Source organism: Callithrix jacchus, chromosome 14, assembly GCF_049354715.1.
Source record: "Callithrix jacchus isolate 240 chromosome 14, calJac240_pri, whole genome shotgun sequence".
NCBI lineage: Eukaryota > Metazoa > Chordata > Mammalia > Primates > Cebidae > Callithrix > Callithrix jacchus.
Window position 1 is genome coordinate 87,096,266 of NC_133515.1, and position 23,307 is coordinate 87,119,572.

The 23,307-nt window shown below is 36.5% G+C and overlaps 1 protein-coding gene across 6 annotated transcripts in view; it reads right to left on the reverse strand.

Annotated features, from left to right (window-relative positions):
• BABAM2 (BRISC and BRCA1 A complex member 2) overlaps nucleotides 1–23,307 on the reverse strand; it is a 450,382-nt gene that overhangs the window by 383,407 nt on the left and 43,668 nt on the right. For all 6 annotated transcript variants that reach the window (XM_002757914.6, XM_017964446.4, XM_003734762.5 and 3 more), the window contains exon 3: nucleotides 22,254–22,330. In XM_002757914.6, the coding sequence (XP_002757960.4) occupies nucleotides 22,254–22,330 (77 nt within the window). The remainder of the gene's footprint in view (nucleotides 1–22,253; nucleotides 22,331–23,307) is intronic.

Below are 23,307 nucleotides of genomic sequence, written 5' to 3' on the forward strand. Positions count from 1 at the left end.
AAGAACAAGTAGACAAATCCACAAGGACAGTCTGTGATTTCCATATCCTTCTCCCAATAATTGACAGAAGAATGATGTAGAAAATCAATAATGACATGGTACACATTTAAACATAAACCCATAATTATAGTCAGAGATTCCAGTATCTTCTTTAAAAAACTGAAATAGGGCGAGGGATAAAAGACTACAAATAGGGTATAGGATATACAGCTCAGGTGATGGGTGCATCAAAATCTCAAAAATCACCGCTAAAGAACTTACTCATGTAAACAAAAACTACCTGCACCCCAATAACCTATGAAAAAATAAAAAATTTTTAAAAAACTAAAATAACAAAAAGACAGAAAATTAGTGACAATATTTCACATTTGAACAACTCTATCAACCAACTTGACCTAATTTTATAGAACACTACACCCAAAAAAAAAAAAAAAAAAGAACACACTCTTTTCAGTGTACATGGACCATGTACTAAAATAGTTTATATCCTGGGCCATAAAACAAATCTCAAAATATTTAGAAGGATGTAAGTCATACCAAAGTATGCTCTCTCTAACCACAATAAAATTAAGTTCAAATTCAATAAAAGATCCAGGAAATTCTATAAACCAAATGACATATTTCTAAATAACTCATAAGTCAAAAAATCTAAGGAAAATTCAGAACATGTGATGAGTGAAAAATAAAAACACAACACAGCAAACTTTGTAGGATACAGCTGAAACACTACTTAGCTAGAAATTTATAGCATTAAACACCAAATTTGTAGGCTACAGCTAAAACACTACTTAGTTGAAAATTTATAGCATTAAACACCAATATTAGGGGAAAAAATTCTCAAATCAATGACCATGTTAATAAACTAGAAAAAGAATAGCAAGTGAAAGTAAAAGAAGAAAGAAATATTTAAAATCTGAATGGAAATCAATAAAATAGAAAACAGAAATACAACAGAGAAGATGGATAAAACCAAAAGCCGGTTCTTCAGAACATTAATAAATGTTTACCGCTTATTTTTTTTTACCACGATCCAGACTAGTAAAGAAAACAGTTGGGGGGGCAGGAGGAAATTATCAAGATCAGAAAACACAGAGATGACGTCATTACAAATTTTACGCATATTTTTAAAAATAATAAGAAAATAGGAAAAACTTTGTCAATAAATTCAGCAACTTAGATGAAATGCAAAAATTCCTTTAAAGACACAAATCAGCAACATTCATTAAAGATGAAGTAGATAACCTGAATACATCTAAATCTATTAAGCACATTTAATTTGTACTTTAAAACTTTCCCACAAAGAAAATTCCAAGCCCAGATGGTTTCACTGGCAAATTCTACCAAACATTTAAGGAAGAAATAATATGAATTCTTCACAAACTTTTGAAAAAGACGAAGAAAAGGATTCACTTAGCAACTCATTCTAGTCTGAAGTCACCTTTACTATTATGAAAAAATATGGTAAAAACCATTCAAATAAAATTACAAAGTAATATCATTTATGAATGTAAATGCAAAACTCTAAAAAAAGTTTAGCAGATTAAATCCAACAATATAGAGAAAGAAGACTACATCAAACATCTCTATGCACATAAACTAGTAAACCTGGAAGAAATGGATAAATTCCTGGACACTTGCAACCTCCCAAGCCTAAACCAGGAAGAAGTTGAAACCCTGAATAGACCAATAACAAGGTCGGAAGTTGAGGCAGCAATTTAGAGCCTACCACACAAAAAAAGCCCAGGTCCAGATGGGTTCACAGCCGAATTCTACCAGACATACAAAGAGGAGCTGGTACCATCCCTTCTGAAACTATTCCAAACAATACAAAAAGAGGGAATCCTTCCCAAATCATTTTATGACACCAACATCATCCTGATACCAAAACCCGGCAGAGACTCAGCAAGAAAAGAAAACTTCAGGCCAATATCCATGATGAACATAGATGAAAAAATCTTCAATAAAATACTGGCAAACCAACTGCAACAGCACATCAAAAAGCTTATCCATCATGATTGAGTACGATTCATCCCGGCGATGCAAGGTTGGTTCAACATACGCAAGTCTATAAACATAATTCACCACATAAACAGAACCAAAGACAAAAACCACATGACTATCTCAATTGATGCAGAGAAGGCCTTTGACAAAATTCAACAGCCCTTTATGCTAAAAACCCTCAATAAACTAGGTATTGACAGAACATATCTCAAAATAATAAAAGCTATTTATGACAAACCAACAGCCAATATCATACTGAATGGGCAAAAACTGGAAACATTCCCTTTGAAATCTGGCACTAGACAAGGATGCCCTCTCTCACCACTCCTATTCAATATAGTATTGGAAGTTCTAGCCAGAGCAGTCAGGCAAGAAAAAGAAATAAAGTGTATTCAAATAGGAAAGGAGGAAGTCAAATTGGCTCTATTTGCAGACGACATGATTGTATATCTAGAAGACCCCATCGTCTCAGCCCAAAATCTCCTGAAACTGATAAGCAACTTCCGCAAAGTCTCAGGATACAAAATCAATGTGCAAAAATCACAAACATTCCTATACACCAATAACAGACTTAAAGCGAGCCACATCAAGAACAAACTGCCATTCACAATTGCTACAAAGAGAATAAAATACCTGGGAACACAACTAACAAAGGATGTAAAGGACCTCTTCAAGGAGAACTACAAACCACTGCTCAACGAAATAAGAGAGGACACAAACAGATAGAGAACATTCCATGTTCATGGTTATGAAGAATCAATATTGTGAAAATGGCCATACTGCCCAAAGTAATTTACAGATTCAACACTATCCCCATCAAGCTACCAACGACCTTCTTCACAGAACTGGAAAAAAACACCTCAAACTTCATATGGAACCAAAAGAGAGCCCGCATAGCCAAGTAAATTCTAAGTAAAAAAAAAAAAAACAAAGCAGGAGGCATCACACTACCAGACTTCAAACCATACTACAAGTCTACAATAATCAAAACAGCATGGTACTGGTACCAAAACAGAGATATAGACCAATGGAACAGAACGGAGGCCTCGGAGGCAACACCACACATCTACAACCATCCAATCTTTGACAAACCTGACAAAAACAAGCAATGGGGAAAGGAGTCCCTGTTTAATAAATGGTGTTGGGAAAACTGAATAGCCATGTGCAGAAAGCAGAAACTGGACCCCTTCCTGACACCTTACACTTAAATTAACTCCAGATGGATTAAAGACTTAAACATAAGACCTAACACCATAAAAACCCGGGAAGAAAATCTGGGCAAAACCATTCAGGACATAGGTGTAGGCAAGGACCCCATGACCAAAGCACCAAAAGCATTGGCAACAAAAGCCAAAATAGACAAATGGGACACCTAATTAAACTCCACAGCTTCTGCTCAGCAAAAAAAAAAAACAGTCATTAGAGTGAATCAGCAACCAACAGAATGGGAAAAAATTTTTGCAGTCTACCCATCTCACAAAGGGCTGATATCCAGAATCTACAAAGAACTAAAACAGATTTACAGGAAAAAAACAAACAAGCCCATTCAAAAGTGGGCAAAGGACATGAACAGACACTTTACAAAAGAAGACATACATGGGGCCAACAAACATATGAAAAAATGCTCATCATCACTGGTCATTAGAGAAATGCAAATCAAAACTACATTAAGATACCACCTCACACCAGTTAGAATGGAGATCATTAAAAAATCTGGAGACAACAGATGCTGGAGAGGAAGTGGAGAAATAGGAACACTTTGACACTATTGGTGGGAGTGCAAATTAGTTCAACCATTGTGGAAGACAGTGTCGCGATTCTTCAAGGATCTAGATATAAAAAATTCCATTTGACCCAGCAATCCCATTACTGGGTATATATTCTAAGGATTATAAATCATTCTACTATAAGGACACATGCATACGAATGTTTATTGCGGCACTGCTTTCAATAGTGAAGACCTGGAATCAACCCAAATGCCCATCGATGATAGACTGGAAAGGGAAAATGTGACACATATACACCATGGAATACTATGCAGCCATCAAAAACGATGCATTCGTGTCCTTTGTAGGGACATGGATGAACCTGGAAACCATCATTCTCAGCAAACTGACACAAGAACAGAAAATCGAACACAAGTTCTCACTCATAGTGGGTGTTGAACAATAAGAACACATGGACACAGGGAGGGGAGCATCACACACTGAGGTCTATAGGGGGGAAATAGGGGAGGGACAGCGGGGGGTAGGGAGTTGGGGAGAGATAGCATGTGGAGAGATGCCAGATATAGGTGATGGGGAGGAAGGCAGCAAATCACACTGCCATGTGTGTACCTATGCAACAATCTTGCATGTTCTTCACATGTACCCAAAAACCTAAAATGCAATAAAAAAAAAAAATCAGGGCCAGGCGCAGTGGCTCACGCCTGTAATCCCAGTGCTTTGGGAGGCCAAGGCGGGTGGATCACGAGGTCAAGAGATCGAGACCATCCTGGCCAACATGGTGAAACCCCGTCTCTACTAAAAATACAAAAATTAGCCGGGCATGATGGCACGCACCTGTGGTCCCAGCTACTCGGGAGGCTGAGGTAAAAGAATCGCTTGAACCCAGGCGGAGGTTGCAGTGAGCTGAGATTGCGGCACTGCACTCCAGCCTGGCGACAGAGTAAGACTCCGTCTCCAAAAAAATAAAAATAAAAAAATCAGATTTATCCCAGGAATGCAAGGTAGACTGAATATTTTTAAAAATCAGTGAATGAAATCCACCACATTAACAACATTAAAAAAGAAAAAACACATGATCATCTCAATAGATGAAGACAAGTATCTGCCAAAATCCAACATCAATTGCTGAGTTTTTTCTGTTGTATTCATTTCTGCATGAATAATTTTATTAATTGCTAATGAAAATTAGAACTTTTATAGGCTCTTCTGATGAGATATTTTAAAGTCTTAAAATGTCTTTTCTTCACTGAAGCCATCTTTAGACTTAGTTATTGCTCTCACATTATCTGTCATCTTGACTTCAACCTGATATTTTTTGTTCCCAACCCTCAAAATTCTAAAAGTAGCTTCAAGTTAAGGAAAGGTCATTTTTCCAGAGTTGATTTATCTGAAAAACATCCATCTCCCGCTAGAAGTCTAAGAGCAAATCTAGAACTTCTGGGCCAACTGGAAACTCATTATGAACACTTGCATTGGTTAATCTTATTTATCTCCACAAGCCAGAAAATGTATAGTCCTGAAAAAGGTGGCCTCTCTGTGCACATATATACTTTTTAAAAAGGAGAGGGCAATATGAAGGGGACTGAGACTTGATCACCAAAAATTAACACAATGAAAACAGACAATAATGAATAATGAGCACTAGAATTCAAATTACCAGATGTTTTAAAGACATGGGTGCCAGTTTTCAATCCCCTTTTCACCACCACACTACAAAAGAACAATTTTTAAAAATAAAAAAGGATGGAGGGAATAGAAAAACAAATTCAAATAATATCTAAACTGTTGAATGAACCCGTTTGTTCCTGATAAACTTAAATAACATCTTCTTCCTCCATCCCCAGTTCTTTTAGAGTATTATCAGCAATTTTCTGACCTTCAAAGAGAAACCTCAGTTAATTTGTTGGACGCCCTGTCTTTGACAATATGATTTTTTTTTCTAGATGGCGTCTCGCTCTGTTGCCCAGGCTGGAGTGCAGTGGTGCGACACAGCTCACTGAAACCTCCACCTCCCAGGTTCAAGAATTCTCCTGCCTCAGCATCCCGAGTAGCTAGGATCACAAGCACCCACCATGCCTGGCTACTTGTTTGTATTTTTAGTAGAGACAGGGTTTTACCATGTTGGCCTCAAACCCCTGACCTCAGGTGATCCTCCAGCTTCTGCCTCCCAGAGGGCTGGGATTTTAGGCATAAGCCACTGTGTCCAGTCAACAATGATTCTTTGAGTCTCTTAAGATGTGTTGTCATTTTCACTCAAGTGAATCTCACTCCTATCCTGTCCAGTGACTTTGAGTTCAACGTACTTGCCTTCCTTCTTATCCCCCAAGTCCTAAACTGAAGGTTCTGGCTGCTGGTCAGACATGGTGACAGTGGCTTCCCCTGAAGGTCTTTGCACAGCAGCAGCCAGGGGTAGGCAGACCCAAGCTCCATCTGTCTCCCTCCCCTACAGCACACACAGGCTAGCCACTCCTGATTTTAAAAACTAAACAAAACAAAAAAATCCCAACTAACTAGGTATATAGGGGACTTCCTCAGTCTGATAAAGGATATCTCTGAAAAATATATAGCCAACATTATATTAATACTTAATGGTGAAAGACAAAATTATTTTCCCATAAAATCTGGTACAAGGCAAGAGTATCTACTCTTAACACTTTTTTTTTATTTCTTTTTTTTTTTTTGAGACAGAGTCTCATTCTATCACCCAGGCTGGAGTGCAGTGGCACAATCTCAGCTCACTGCAACCTCTGCCTCCTGGGCTCAAGCAATTCTCCTCCCTCAGCCTCCCAAGTAGCTGGGATTACAGGCGTGTGCCACTATGCCTGGCTAATTTTTGAATTTTTACAAAATACAGGATGGTAAAAGAATAACAAGGAAACAGTATAATTAACGATATGCCAATAACTTCAACAACTTGGATGAAATGAACAAATTCCTTGAAAGACAAGGCTATAAAAACTCACTTAAGAATAATTTAAAAACCTGTTAGCCCTATATCTGTTAAAGAAATTGAATTTATAGTTAACCTTCACATTCTCTCTCTCTCTCCCCCCCTCTGCCGCCCCCCCCACCCCGCCCTCTTTCTCTCTCCTCTCTCTCTCCATGTCCGGATGACTTCACAGGTGAATTCTCTCTAACCTTTAAGGAAGAAATAAAATCAATCTTTCACAAACTCAGAAAACAGAGGACTGAATACTTCCCAATTTATTTTATAAAGCCAGCATTACTCTGGTGCCAAAACCAAGCAAACAACTACAAGTAAAGAAAAGAAATACAGCATCAAATATAGATGTAAAGTTACTTTAAAAGACATGAGTGAATCAACTCCAGTAATACATCAGAAGGATAATACATCATGATCAGTTGGAATTAATCCACAGAATGCAACACTGGTTCAACATTTGAAAATCAGTTTATTCATCATATTAACAGAATAAAAGAAATAAACCAAGTAGACAGAGAAAAAACATTTAACATATATTAACATTTTTTTCATAATAAAAACTTTCAGCAAACTAAAATAGATGGGAACTTCCTCAGATTGATAAAAGGGCACCTAGAACTGACAATTGTGCTTGATGAAAGACTAACTACCTTCTTAAGACTAGGAATAAGGCAAGAAGGTCTGACTTCACCACTTCTACCTACCACTGGCTATTCAGTATCGTCTATTGCACTAGATAGTACAATAAAGCAAGAATAAGAACTATATATTAATTGGAAAGAAAGATGCAAAACTGTCTTTTTCACAAGCAAATGTGTTTTTGAAGAAAATACCTAAGGAGTCTATTTTTAAAAATTAGAATTAATAAGTAAATTTGGGGACAGAGCAGCATACAAAAGTAAATACACCAAAATCAATTATATTTCAATGAATTCAGAAAAGGAAAGTTCAAGAAAAACATACTACTATAAATCAGCATCAGAAAATATGATATATTTAGAAGTAAATTTAGCAAAATTGAATTAAGATATATTCACTGAAAACTACAAAACTGCTCAGAGCAATTAAAAATGACCTAAATAAATGGAGATGTTAACATTTTTATATCTCAGAAGACTCAAAGTTAATATGTTAATTCTCCACAAACTGATATATAGATTCCCAGCAGGATTTCTGTAAACAATTACAAGCTGATTCTAAAACTTCTACAGAAATACGAAGGACTTAAATAGCCAAAACAGCTTTGAAATAGAAGTTACAGGACTTATACTACCTTATTTAAAGACTACCTATAAAGCTACAGTAGTCAAGATCATGTTATAATCACTTAAGGATAGACATATTAAGGGAATACAACATAAAGTCCAGAAATAGACACATACTTAAATTGTTAATCAACAAATACATGATCAAAAGTAGTTCAAGGCCAGGCACAGTAGCTCATGCCTGTAATTCCAGCACCTTGGGAGGCCGAGATAGAAAGATCACTTGAGGCCAGGAGTTCAAGACCATCATCGCCAACATGGTGAAACCCCATCTCTACTAAAAATACAAAAAAAAAAAAAAAATTAGCTGGGCATGGTGGCACATACCTGTAGTCCCAGTTACTTGGGAGGGTGAGGTAGGAGAACTGCTTGAACCCAGGAGGCAGAAATTGCAGTGAGCTGAGATTGCACCATTGCACTACAGCCTGGGTGACAGTGGGAGACTCTGTCTCAAAAAAAAAAAAAAAATTAGCCAGCTGTGGTAGTATGTGCCTGTAGTCCCAGCTACTTGGGAGGCTGAGGCAGGAGAGGTTTCTTGAGCCCAGGAGGTCAAGGCTGCAGTGAGCCATGATTCCTACGATTGTGTCACTACACTACACTACAGGCTTTTTCTTACTTGGTAATAAAGTGAGACCCTGTCTTTAAAAAAAAAAAAAAGTAGCTCAAAATGGATCAATACCAAAGTTGCCAAGAATATAGAAAAACAAATGGATCAACAATACCAAATTTTGGCAAGAATGTAAAAGAACTAGAACCTTACAAATTGTTAGGAGGAATGTAAAGCAGTGCAACTACTTGGGAAAACAACTTAGTACCTAAAAGTTAAGTACACACTCAGTTTACAACACAGTAATGCCACTCCTAGGAATTTAGCCAACAAAAATTAAAACGTATCTCCAGAAAAAGACATGTACAAAAATATAATGGCAAGTTTATTCATAATAGCAAAAAACTGGGGAAAAAAAAGTCCAAATGTCCTTCAATGGATGAATAAATAAAGAACTGTGGTATAGCCATCCAATGGAATGCTATACAGCAATAAAAGGAATAAAGTACTGAAGTAACATGGATAAACCTCAACAACATGATGCTGAATGAAAGAAGCCATATACCAAAAACTATATATGATTCTATCTATATAAAATTATAAACAGGCAAAACTGTTTCAGCTTTAGAGAAATTTGACTCAGGGTTGAGAGGATGGTGGTGGAGGGGACTGACTTGTGTGGGAAGAAAATGTTCTACACCTTTTGGGAATGGAAATATTATTTATCTTGACTGTGGTGTGGTTATAAGTGTTGACAATTGCCAGAACACATAGAACTGAACACTTAAAGTGGGTACATTTTATTATATGTAAATTTACTACCTCAATAAAGTTGATCTTTAAAGAGTGGGATATAAATTTAGACCTAGGAGTTATTGTGTTGATTAAATGAAATAATGTAGATAAATAAGCCTAACCATAAAATAAATGCCCAATAAGTTAATTTAGTAATTATATCAGCCATTTTTAATAAACTATAATCAGTACCAAACACAGATTATATATACTATATAGTTAGCTACAATTAAACTGACTTCACAAATTTAAGTTAATAATATTAGTTGCTATTCCTAATATATTTATTCTATCCCATGAATTCCAAGAAAATAAAATATTCTAAAACTCCAAAACAAAGGAATCCTGAATATTTAAGGAGAGGGAATGTCTAATCTAGAAAATTAGCCCTCTTTACTTGCCATTCAATGAGCATTTTGTAGAACATTCAGTAAATCAAAAGTGACCTGCCTCCATAATTAGCCTCTAAAAATACCTTAAACACTAGATAATGATAATCTTTAAGTAAATGAATCTTTTTAAAAGACAAAAATAAAAGTAAAATTATGCCTCTCAGCATGATGCAAAATACCAAGTCCCTAGAGAGTGTCCAACTTTTTACTTAGCTCAACTGTTGCAAGTCATAGTAAAAATGGTTAACTCCTACTCTCCTTGCAAGCAATCTTGCAGACTAGAAGAGAACTGGTCTAGGGAAACTCCTAAATAGAGAGCATTTCCATTAGAGTGGCAGGTTTGTGAGCCCAAATGAAAAACCAAACACACCACAAGACAGGCTATTTTATTATTTCCTTGGTTTGTCCTGCTAAAGCCAAAACATATGGCAAAAGCAGAAGCAGGAAAGGAAGGCAGGGTAATTGGGAAGTATAATGGGCAAATCAGTCACGGGAGCAGCTTTTTGATTTGGCTTGTTGTTAGCTGAGCTCCAACTGGAAGGCTGGAATGTCAGACTGTGACTGGCCTTGAATGCCAGGCTGAGAGATTCAGTCCACTAAAATACTGAAGGGGAAGTAGAAGCAGAAAGATTACTTGGTTAACATTTTCCAAACAGATTATTTTAAATAGTACAAAAAACCTTAAATAACATTGTCATCCCAACAAAAATGCTAACACCTATAGTCACAACAGCCAGCTTTTGGACCCAGTGGCTGAGGTTCAAAATGTATGGTATGGGCAGGGTTCACTGGCTCATGCCTGCAATCCCAACACCTTGGGAGGCCACAGTGGAAGGATGGCTTGAGCCCAGGAGTTCAAGATCACCTGGGCAATGAAGTGAAACCCCGTCTCTACAAAAAAAAAAAAAAAATGGTGATGCACACCTAGAGTCCTAGGCTGGAGGATCACTTGAGTCAGTGAGGCCAAAGCTTCAGTGAGCCGTGATCATGCCACTGCACTCTAGCCTGGGCCACAAAGCAAGACCCTGTCTGAATAAATAAATAAATATTTTAAGAAAGAATAAGTAAAAGAGTTCTCAGGTGCCCTGCTAACAATATTTCACTTAGATGGGGTTGGTAGGCAGGCTATGAAACAATTAAAGACTAGCCTATTACATTAAGAAACCTAGGCCAGGTGCAATGGCTCATACCTATAATCCCAGTACTTCAGGAGGCTGAGGCAGGTGGACTGCTTGAGCCCAGGAGTTCAGACCAGCCTGGGTAACATGGCATAAACCCATATCTACAAAAATTAGCTGGTGTGGTAGTATGCACTTGTAGTACCAGATACTTGGGAGGCTGAAGTGGAAGGATTGCTTGAGTCAGGGAGGCAAAGGTTGCTATGAGCCATGATCATCCACTGCACTCCAGCCTGGGTGATAGGGCGACACTTGTCTCAAAAGCACAGTATGATAACAAAGCAAAGAAAGCACAAAATTCTTATGAGATAAATCAATTAAGTCTCAAATCTATTTCAGCTGATGCAACAACAAACTGTGCAACACCACTGGGTCTTTCGGGCACCATCAGATTAGTTATCAGTTGCTATTTGACAGCCATCCATGCCAAGCCCCTGTCACTACATTGTGCTACATAAGTAATGAGCAGGAAAAAAAGGGCATTTCTCAGTTTCCTAAGCTGATTAGCTAGAACAAATTAATAGTAATAGATCTGAGATGGAAAAGCACTGTGCTAAAACACACACAAGCGCGCACACACACACACATATACACACGCAGGAGCCAAACCACACAAGAAGATATAGATAAAAAATGAAGTTGAAATTCAAGTAGATTCACTAAAGTAGAAATTCCAGAACAGTATGTGCAATGTGTTTGTAAAAATCTATGCATCTGTTTGGCCATTATTTAGTTAAATGGTACATTCCATTTAAATAACAGTTCTGAAACTGTTCTCATTTTGTTTTAACCATTCTCAAAAAAAATGCATATTTAAATTAAGTGATATAGTGTTGAATCCTTTAAAATGAACAATTTTACACTGCTCCTCTGAGGATGTGGAAGATAATATATTAACCATATCCTAATCTATTTTTTCAGACTTTTTCCTCTGAAAGTAAAAGTATATCAACTTCAAAACCTTTGGGTATTTCTTCACTCTGTCACAAATGGCTTTGAAATATCCATCATTTCTCTCAGATGATAAACAACTGTATTGCTCTAATGTTAAAGACAAAAGGAAAATGTCTACATTTTCATTTGGAAATTCTTTAGAAAGAATTTCTGAAACAGGGCAATGAACACCTTTCTGGGTATCTGCCAACCTATGCTTATCTTATCTTGTGTTAAAACTGACCTCAAGAAATCAGGTTGATAATACATGACCCAGAAATCCTGGCCATATAACTTGATCACAAGTGGTCACTTGGCCCAAGCTGCCAATCAGATCCTATCTCTCAGGAATTTAAACTTGATGACAACCTCTCTGGTGGCCTTGAATTGAGTTCCCATGTAGGGGATCAGGAAGTCACTTCTACCCAATGTGGAGAGAAACAGAAGTCGGGGGTTGGCGCGGGCGGGGGGAGCTGTTAGAATACAGTGACGATAGAATATACTGCAGGAGAAAGACACAAACATGGACACAGATGCTGACTGGCCACTATGTCTGCAAGCCTTCCAGTCCCTGGTTCTAGTCCCTGAGAAACCTGGCTGCACTTTCTGCCCTTGGGCATCACAGGTTTTACTTGATTCCCTTCAAAGACAAATAAATTCTTCAATTTATGTTAGTTCCAATGGGTTTCTTATAATCAAACAGTCCCTGATTAAAATAAATTGTTTAAACAACAGATAATTTAAAAAATAAAGCCAGTGTTAGCAAACTGCTGACTTACTAGCCACAGACTTGCTCAATATAACTTACAATATTTCAATAATCTCTCTTCAAAGTTGCATAAACAGCATTATTCAAAGAACTGGCAGAATTAAGTTCTGTCACTTCCTATCAAACCTCATCATTATCAGATCCAAAGAATGAATATGGTTCATTCTTTCCACAAACATTTATTAAACCTCTCTAAATGCCAGGCATTCAACTAGAGATTGGAAATAAAAGATGAGCCAACAGCTTCACTCTTTGCACTATTTAAATAGGGTACACAAAAATACAAATGCTATAACTTCTAGAGTTAAGTGTTACAGAGCATAACTAGGATGGCTATTTTTACAAATAGGTGTTTATACGAAACTCATGGCTCTTTCTATGTAAATAGCTGCTATAGCTGGAAAATTTTCAACCACTTCAGTTGTACCATCCTAGACCTTAGCAGGTATTTCATTCAAATCAATCTTGATCACTGAAGATTCACATTTCCAGTATCATTTAAGTAAGTACCAGTTGTATCTTCTGCAATTGTGAGATTCAAGGACTTCTCTTTACTTAAGATATCCTTTGACATTTTTCAATAGAATCTTACACAAATTGGCAACTCTTTTATTGGTCAACAGTTGTCTCTTCACAGTAAAAGACCTGAGGAAACAATAACATCATTCCTAACGTACTATAATACTCTGATCTTTTTTATTTCAATTATTTAACTTTGAATCGGCACGATAATTCTGTAAGAATCAATTTGTGGTAGAAAAGACCCTAGTAAGACCAGCGTCTCCAGGCCCTAGCCTTTCTCCTCAGGCCTAAGAGAGTCAAGGAAAGAAGGGGGACTGTCCCAGAGACCTTCTCATCAGGTCAGCCAGATAGTCTGGATCTATGGTGTGACTCAAGCTCCTCCATACCCAGGGAGAGGTAAGGCCAGGCCTCTAGCAACTTGGAGTTGTCTGTAATGATCTTTAAAGGCCCAAGGGCCTGTCCCCATCCTGAATTCAAGGCATCTGCTTCCCTGTTTCATATCACATGACAGAGAAACCTGTTCTCATGGCATGTAACATACCTGTGAAGACAGTGTTGTATATGATTTTGTATTTTTTAATTCATTTTAGTCTAGAGGTTGGAATTATTGGAACTTACATTTTAAAAAGAAATAAAACATTCAAAATAATAATAATAATAATAAACCTTTGACTGGTGTCTTCCAAGTGGCTTGATCAAAGAATTTATAGGTGTTTTCAAAACACACTCCAGAGTGTAAAGATTGGAAAGCCCCATGGCCTCACTTGTGTGTATGAAGTGTAAATCTGGTTTGGTTTTGTTGCTTTGGATTCTTTCGGGTTTCTGTTTTGTTTTGAAGATCAGACAGTGATCACTCTGAAAGACTGAAGCCAAGAATTGGTAACTATGATGTTTACTATAAGTTATAGAACACTCAATAATTACCAAAAAAAAAAAAAATTCCCCCCAAAAAGGAAATATGCCCCCTCTCATCTCTCATTCTCATTAACTGCACAGTTTCCTTTATTCACAATGAAACAGATTCACAGAAATACTATTGTCTAGTACATAATATATTTTGAAATTAAGTTTTAGTTACATGCTATTTCCATTAATCTGATTTCAGAGGGCAGAATAAAATAGGTAAAGATAAAATTGATTCGGACTCCAAATCTGCAAAGTACTGTACATTCTTCCTGTTTTCTGAATTGTTAAGAGCAATGTTCCAATTACAAATTCCTTGTATAATAAATAACTTCTAAAGATTAAATTTCTGTTGGCAAAAGGCTGATACCAGTAACAGAATGTCACATTCTTTATAATACGTAGCTCAACCAACAAAAATCTGAACACCAAAAAATTTATTAATTCATGCATCCATGCATTCATTCTACTTCTTAAACAAATACTTAATAGAATATCTTTACTGTGCTAGGAACTGAAGATTTAATTTAATAAACACAACAGTCTCCATCTCTAACTTTATTGAGCTTAAAGTTATAAAATAAAATCACTGTAAGTTCTAGTAAATTATTGAATACTTTGATTCAGCATTGGTTAGAACTATAGTTTAAACCACACCCCACAAGTTTTCAATGGGATTTAATGAGAAATTTTAGATAAAGAAATTGTTTATATAAAACTTTTAAGACTGCAAAGCACTGAGTTAGCCATTACCCTTTGCTTGGAAAGAAAAAGGAGAAGGTTAGAGTATATTTATCTACTATTTACCATAGAATATAATTTAATCTATATTTACTCATTTTCCTCTTACCATATATAATTATGTTTCCTTAGAGGTCTGTTTCTTTAAAAAGGCAAAGAGCGTTTCTGTTTGCTGTGACAGCTATCTTCCAAGAGTTTATAAAAGTATATAACCTTTCAATTAACTGTGTTTGTATTAGAAAACTGCATTTGTTAAAATGTGTGTTGCTGAATACTGTGTTTGTTCATCTAAAGATGAATATAATGTTAGTTTTAAGAGACTGAATTCTATCACAAATATCGCAGTAATTAAACACAATGACCTTAACTGATCTTGTATACAACAGATTTAAGGTTATTAAAATCAATGGAAAGTCCAGAAATAAATCCATGCTTCTACAGCCAACTGATTTTGACAAAGTTGCCAAGAACACACATTAAAGAAAGGACAGTCTCTTCAATAAATGGTGTTGGGAAAACTGCATATCCTCATGAGAGGAGTAACACTAGACCTTACCTCTCACCATATACAAAAATCAACTCAAAAAGGATTAAAGAGTTAACTGTAAGATCGGAAACTATGAAACTACTAAAAGAAAACATAGGAGAAATGCTTCATGACATTGGTCTCGGTAAGAATTTTTTGGATAAGCTCTCAAAAATACAGAAAACAAAAGTGAAAATATACAGATTATATCAAACTAAAAAGCTTCTGCACATCAAAGGAAGCAATCAAAATCAGACTGAAGAGACAACCTACAGAATGGGAGAAAATATCTGCAAATTATACATCTAACAAGAGGTTAATATGCAGAATATATAAAGAATTCAAGCCACTGAATAGGAAAAAGAAAATAATCCAATTAAAAATGGGCAAAAGACCTAAATAGATATTTTTCAAAAGATATACAAATGGCCAACTGGTACATGAAAAAATGTTCAACATCCCTAATTATCAGGAAAATGCAAATCAAAACCTCAATGAGATACCATCTCTCTCCAGTTACACAATGGCTACAGTCAGCTCTCTATCCATGGGTTCTGCATCCACACATTCAACAAACCAGTTGATCAAAAGTATTCAAAAAGCAGGCTGGGTGCGGTGGCTCACAGCTGTAATCCCAGCACTTTGGGAGGCCAAGGCAGGCAGATCACTTAAGGTCAAAAGTTTGAGACCAGCCTGGTCAACATGGTGAAACCCTGTCTCTAAAAACAAACAAACAAAAAAGACAACTGTATCTGTAGTGAACATTTACAGACTTTTATCATTATTCTCCAAACAATACCATAAAACAGCTATCGACATAGTATTTACATTGTATTAGGCATTATAAGTAATCTAAAGATGATTTAAAGAACAAGCATAAGGCAAAGATATTTTGGGTTTGGTTCCAGACTAACGCGATAAAGCGAGTATCACAATAAAGCAAAGTCATATAAACTTTTTGGTTTCCAGTGCATATAAGGGTTATGTTTCCTACACTATAAAGTGTGTAATATCATTATATCTAAAATACAACGATAATACCTGATTTTAAAATACTGTACTGCAGTCGGGCATGGTGGCTCATGCCTGTAATTCCAGCACTTTAGGAGGCCAAGGTGGGTGAATCACCTGAGGTCACAAGTTCAAGACCAGCCTAGCCAATATGGTGAAACCCCTTCTCTAGGAAAAATACAAAAATTAGCTGGGCCATGGCGGCATGTGCCTGTAATCCCAGCTACTTGGGAGGCTGAGGCAGCAGAATTGCTTGAACCTGGGAAGCAGAGGTTGCACTGAGCCAAGATCATGCTACTGCACTCTAGTCTGGGAGACAGAAAGAGACCCTGTCTCAAAACAAATAACAAAAACAAATACTATATTGCTAAAAAATGCTAACAATGTTTCAGCCTTCTATAAGTCACAATCTTTTTGCAAGCGTAGGGTCCCGCCTTGATGTTGATGGCTGCTGCCTGATTAGGGAGGTAGTTGCTAAAGGGTGGCATGGCTATGGCAATTTCTTACAATAAAACAACAAATGAGTCTGCCACATTAATCCATTTTTCCCTTCAGAAAAAAATTCTCTGTAGCATGAGATACTGTCTGATGGACTTGTACTCACAAAAGAACTTCTTTCCAAATTAGAGTCAAGCTTCTCAACTCCTGCCGAAGCTTTATCAACAAAGCTCATGAAATATTCTAAAGCCTTTGTTGTCATTTCAACAATGTTCACAGCATCTTAACCAGAAGTAGATTCCATCTCAAGAAACCACTTTCTTTGCTCCTCTGTAAGAAGCAACCCTTCATCTGTACAAGTTTTATAATAGTACTGTAGCGATTCAGTCACATTCTCAGGATCCACTTCTAATTTTCTAGTTCTCTTGCTATTTCCAACACATCTCAAGTGATGAGTTGCATTGTCAATGAGCAATAATATTTTGAAAAGAATCGTTTTTTCTGAGCAGTATTTCTCAACAGTGGCTTTCAGTAAACCAGGTTATAAACAGATGATTGTTATTCCACTGTAGAACACAGGCAGAGTGGAATTTAGCATAATTCTTATGGGCCTTAGGATTTTTCAGAATGGTAAATGACCTTGGCTTCAAATTAGTCATTAGCTGCCTTTGTCCCTAACAAGAGAGTCAGCCTGTCCTTTGAGGCCAGGCATTGACTTCTCTCTAACTATGAGAGTCCTAGAGGCATCTTCTTCCAACATAAGTCTGTTTCATCTAGACTGAAAATCTGTTGCTAAGTGTAGCCACCTTCATCAATGATCTTAGCTAGATCTGGATTACTTGCTGCATCTTCTGTTTGAGCACTTGCTGCTTAACCTTGCACTTCTATGTGATGGAAATGGCCTCTTTTCTTAAACCTCATGAGCCAACCTCTGCTAGCTTCAAATTGTCTTCTGTGGCTTCCTCACCTCTCTCAATCTTCTTAGAATTAAAGAGAGTTAGGACTTGTTCTTGATTAGACTCTGGCTTAAGGAAATGCTGTGGCTGGTTTGATGTTTCATTCAAACCACTAAAGCTTTCTCCATATCAGCAATAATTATTTCACTTTCTTACAATTCATGTGTTTACTAGAGTAGTACTTTTAATTTACTTCAAGAAATTTTTCTTTGCATTCACAACATAGTTAACAGTTCGGCCAAGAAGCCTAACTTTCAGCCTGTCTCAGCTTTCAATATGCCTTCCATACTAAACATCATTTCTAGCTTTTGATTTAAGATGACAAGTGTGGGACTCTTCACTTGAACACATAGAGGACTTTGCAAGGTTACTAACTGGCCTAATTTCAACACTGCTGTGTCTCAGGTAATAAGGAGGCCCAAGGAGAGGGAGAAAGGAAACAGGTCGGTCAGTATGGCAATCAGAACATACACATTTATTGATTAAATTCACTGTCTTAGATGGGTATGTATGGTTCATGGCATCTCCAAACAATGACAATAGTAATGTTCAAGATTACTAATCACGGATCACTACAACAGAATAATAATGAAAAAGTATGTGGAAACACTTCATGATTCAAAAAGTCAAAATTTTTAAGTTTAAAAAAATAATAATTAAAAAGTTTGGAATCTTACAAAAATTACCAAAATGTGACACAAAGGCATGAAATGAACACATGCTTTGGGGAAACGGCCCTGATAAACCTGCTCAACGTTGGATTGCCACAAACCTGCAATAATTTGAAAAAAAAAAACCCACAATAGCCTTGTTGAAGCACAATAAAATGAGGTATGCCTGTACACAGGAAGATGGGCATAGGTTATGCATTAATACTATTCCATTTTATATCAGGGACCTGCACAGGAGGTCTTAGAACCAATCCCCTATGGATACTGTAGTATCAGCTACTTAGCAGGCTGATGCAGAAAGAACACTTGAGCCCAAGAAGTCCAGCCTGGGAAACACTGCAAGAATCTGTCTCAAAAAACAAAACACAAAACATATATATGTGTGTGTATGTGGGTACATATATATGTGTGTGTGTGTGTGTGTGTGTGTTATATACATATATACATACATGTGTTTTTTTAGAAAACAAAACCTCATCTTTCTAATTCTATGAACTTTTATAAATAGAGTTTCCACGGTCAATTATCTTTTCCTTTTATTTGGCTGTGAGCTGCTTTACAATAGAATCTTGACTCACTTTAGTGTAACAATTGCCCATATACAATATTCACTTATTATTTATTTATTATAGAGCAAACTGTGGGCTAAATTAAGTCCCTAATATATAACAATGATACCAATAATTGTTTGCTAAAATATAATTATGTTATATGTTGAGTGACAGTCCTAATACCCTAATCACAAACGTTATTAAAGGTTTCCCATGAAGATCTTATAGCAGTGAAAGGGTATAGGGTGTACCAATAAATGCTTCCTAACATAAACCCATACTACTAGAAAGATGCCTTTGAAGTCATGTTATTTTTGTCTCAAGACTGTGGACTGACCACACACACTTATTTCTTCTCCAAGACTCACCCCCCAATCCCATTAAATAATACTGAACATAGAAAGATAAAATCCCAAACAACAAGAAGATGAAGAGGAAAGGAAGAGAGTAGTAATCAGTAGATGAGAAAGTTTAGCAAATTGCTAGAAGGCACAAGGCAGATGGAAGTGTAGTACTTACAAGACAGGGCAGAGAAAAGGTTTGGCCTGCAATAATGTGAGGAAGAGGTTACTGATGAGGAGTAACCAGTGGAAGGGGTGGCAAGAATGAGACACAGGGCTAAGAACATGGAGAGTAAGCAAAAGCTCCTCAGGGAATATATCCACCCTCTGAAAATGACATGGTTACCAGGTATGTATCCACAGATAGTCACTGAAGAAATAGAAAAAACTATGTGAGGAGAGCTACAACAGTTGACTCACATCTGGCCCATCATCCATCGACACATTCCATAATTCTTGCTCACCTACTCAGAACTCCCAATCAGTATTTCATTGTCTATCTTAAACATAAATGAATGCCTTTTTATTGAAGAAAACCTATAGTATAAAAGAGGGGAAAAATACGATAAACAAAAATATAATCCCTAGGAAAAATTAAAATAATTCAGGTAACAGAAGAAAACTTTTTAAAAAAAAAATCTCTAAATTTTATTCTTTGAAGGATTTAAAATAACCTATATTCATAAAATAAGAACAAGATGCTGAGAACGAGAAACAGGGCAAGAAAGAGCTTTTAGAAATTAAGACACCCAAATGTGTCTGTGGTAATAAAAAAATTATCAGATGGGCTAAAGGAAAGGCAGAAGGGTGGAGAGAACGGAATCTGAGCAAGTTATTTGACAAGGGGTTCCAGCAAGATAAGCAGGTAACCTGTTTACCAAGATATCATTCTATAAAACATAGAATCTATGATACATAGATTCTACAAAACAAAGTCAAATTCAAAAGAATAACAAAGGCAAATCTCACAGTAATAATTATGAAGGAACAGGCCTACAAAGCAATCATTCAAGAAATTTATAGACAAGGCACAGAAGACAACTACAGATTTAGAACAAACAGTAAGTTACCAAACTTGAAAATGCAAAAGGAAAATAACCAAAGACAAAATTTGAGAGGTGAAGGAAGAGGAATTAAAGGAATGGCAATATCTTCATCTTATAAAATGCAGAGCCAAAAGACACAGTTATCTATGGTTGGTTAACGGAAAACTAAAAAGTATACTACACTAAGTGTTCACCATTCTTGCATAGAGATTTTCCTTAAGTAATAACAATACTTACTGTGTGCCAGATACTTACTAAGAATTCTTAGGGGCTACTCACTTAACTGTGTAATACAACATCTAAAGTGATCTATTTAAAAAAGTAGGTAAAACTTTTTAAGCTACAGGGTAACCAACACAGGAACCAATAATGGTGATATAATTACATTAAGAAGGAAAAGAAGAAAGAGTTAAGGGGTATAAGGAAAATACGCTGATGCTTCATGTATCAGCACAGGAAGTCAGAAGATAACAATGTCTAAAACTGATAAGGCAAGAAACAGAGGCAAAAGTATGTTATTTAAAGATATGGAGATCATCCCCAGAGAGCTAAACTGAACAATTTTTAGAATCTGTAAGTGATTCTCTCAGGAAACTAGACTGAAAGAGAAGACTACTGGTTTCATGTATCATGTATCAAAAAATTACAGTACTTTTACATTTTTAACCACATGAATTATTTACTTTGATAATTTCTTTTAAATTTAGTTAATAATTTTTCAAAACAGTAGCAATCAAATCTGTCCTACTACTTCAGACAGGTAAAATTATTTTATATTTTAACAATTTCTAGAAAATGGTCTAATAATGCAAGTCTGACAAGTACACGTCGTACATTTTTCATTTAATGTTGCATTTGATAAATTAGTATCAAGTGATTCTACAGAATATAGTACTAAGAATACAAAATACTACACAGAAACGTGGCCCCACCTGGTGTGTAATGATAGAACACGCTGGTCCACAGGCCAAAAAAGCAGTTTACCCATCTGTCCCATGTTTAATACTCATGTTCTTTATTTTTCTTTTCAAGAATAGAATAATAGGCTGTTCACCACAAGTATAGGTTCAAGAGAGAAAATTCCTGGTGAGATTACCAACAATAACTAGCCAAAGCCATTGAGATTTCCACACTAGGCTGGAGCTTCAGTATTAGTTAATAGTGACATAGAAAGGCTGATACAGACTTGATGGCTGCTGTAGCTGGTAGGGTAAGTCCAAAGACAGATCTTCCATACTATCCATCCAAGATCAAAAACCTGTGGTCCAGGAACTCAAGTCAGCCCACAGACATGTTCAGTTTAGCCTGCATAATATTGGCCCACACCGTGTTTTTAATTTTGAAAAAGTAGCAATATCTAAAATTGACATAATTCATGTAAAATTTCAGATTTCCACCTTCTCTCAATAAATTAGTAGAGGTACTCCCCTTAGGCGACAGGGTGTCCCAATTTGCCACACTTCGCTTGTTTCCCTCACTATGTTACCAGTCTAACTCTTGCAGACCATTTGTATCTCTGATCTTTGCTGTAAAGGGGATAACATGTTGATATGCCCAAGCCATGCCAAGCGTTTTTGAGATAGGACTCTTATACTTCGGAAACAACAGGAGACATCAATGACAAGTTGTGGCACAGCGGTTCCAAACAGGGGTTAGCAGCAATGATGAACAGCAGCCACTCCTACCTAAAAACTGTTTCTAAATGGCCAGGTATTCTAAAGCAATGGACTCTTTATTGAGTATTATGTAAGCCACCTATAGAGAAAAAAACACATAAAAATTACCGGGCATGCCTATTTAACCACAACTTATTCCCTGCCAACTGCCTTACTTTTAATCAAACTAGAATTGAATGACAGATAAGAAAAGTGGTAAATCCTGGTGATCAATATCTTAGGAGATAACAACTAACAGCAGGAAATGAAAACTAAAGCACAAAGTCCAATAGGTGACACTGTAACCTACATTTCAAGTAAAATAGTCATCATTTACTTACATTTTAATGTCTCTCCAGCATATGGTATGTGCAATTTAAATCGGTCACAGTTGGGCCCAGGAGTCAATGATGTGCAGCTTTAAAAAATGCAGAAAGAGAAGAAAGAAAATATTTTTAAAAAACAAACTTAAAAACTCATATACTTATAATACTAAACAAAAAGTATCTTTATACATAACAGATTAAAACACTGGCTTATAGAACAAAATAGAAGCCTTTAATTGTCATGGAAGCCAAGACAATAAGACTTATCCTAAAACAGATAATTCATTTATTTCACAATGAATAAAACTTACATGTGTTCTAACCAGTTGAAGCACACCAACAGTGTATTTCAACTACTTCTCTCAAAAAAGCATATCTCAACTTTTAAAAGTAGGTATATTATCCAAAGCACATGTCTATTCTTATGCCAAGAACTATAAAATAAGAATAGTTTTGTGATCACATTTTAAATATGGACTCTTAGCTTTCATTCTGTTAGTACAAAAAAGAGCCCACTTTCGCCCTTTTTCTGGTACCAGATCGTTTTCTTTCCTTCCACAAAGGTACGATGCTTCCTTTAGATTTGTCACACCCTAACTTTCATCTGCAGGAAAGCACAATGCACACTCAATTTCAGGAAAAATGCAAATTTAAAAGGCAGGGGGTAGTCACCCAGGTCTGAACAGATTGGTGTTTTCTTTTGTTTTTCAAGACAAGGTCCCGCTCTGTAGCCCAGGCTGGAGTGCAGTGGTGCAATCTCTACTCACTGCAGCCTCAATCTCCCTGGCTCAAGTGATCCTCCCACTTCAGCTTCCCAAGCAGCTGGGACCATAGGTGCTGCCTACCACACCTGGCTTTTTTTCCTTTTTTTTCAGAGAGGAGGTCTCACTATGTTATCCAGGGTGGTCTCGAACTCCTGAACTCAAGTGATCTTCCCATCTTGTCTCCCAAAGTGTCAGGATTATAGGCATGAGCCACTGTACCCGGCCTGGTTTTTTTTTTCAGTCTTTATTCCACAAAGTTATATAATGTTTCTTGCTCATCACATATTTACTGTACAAGATAATTT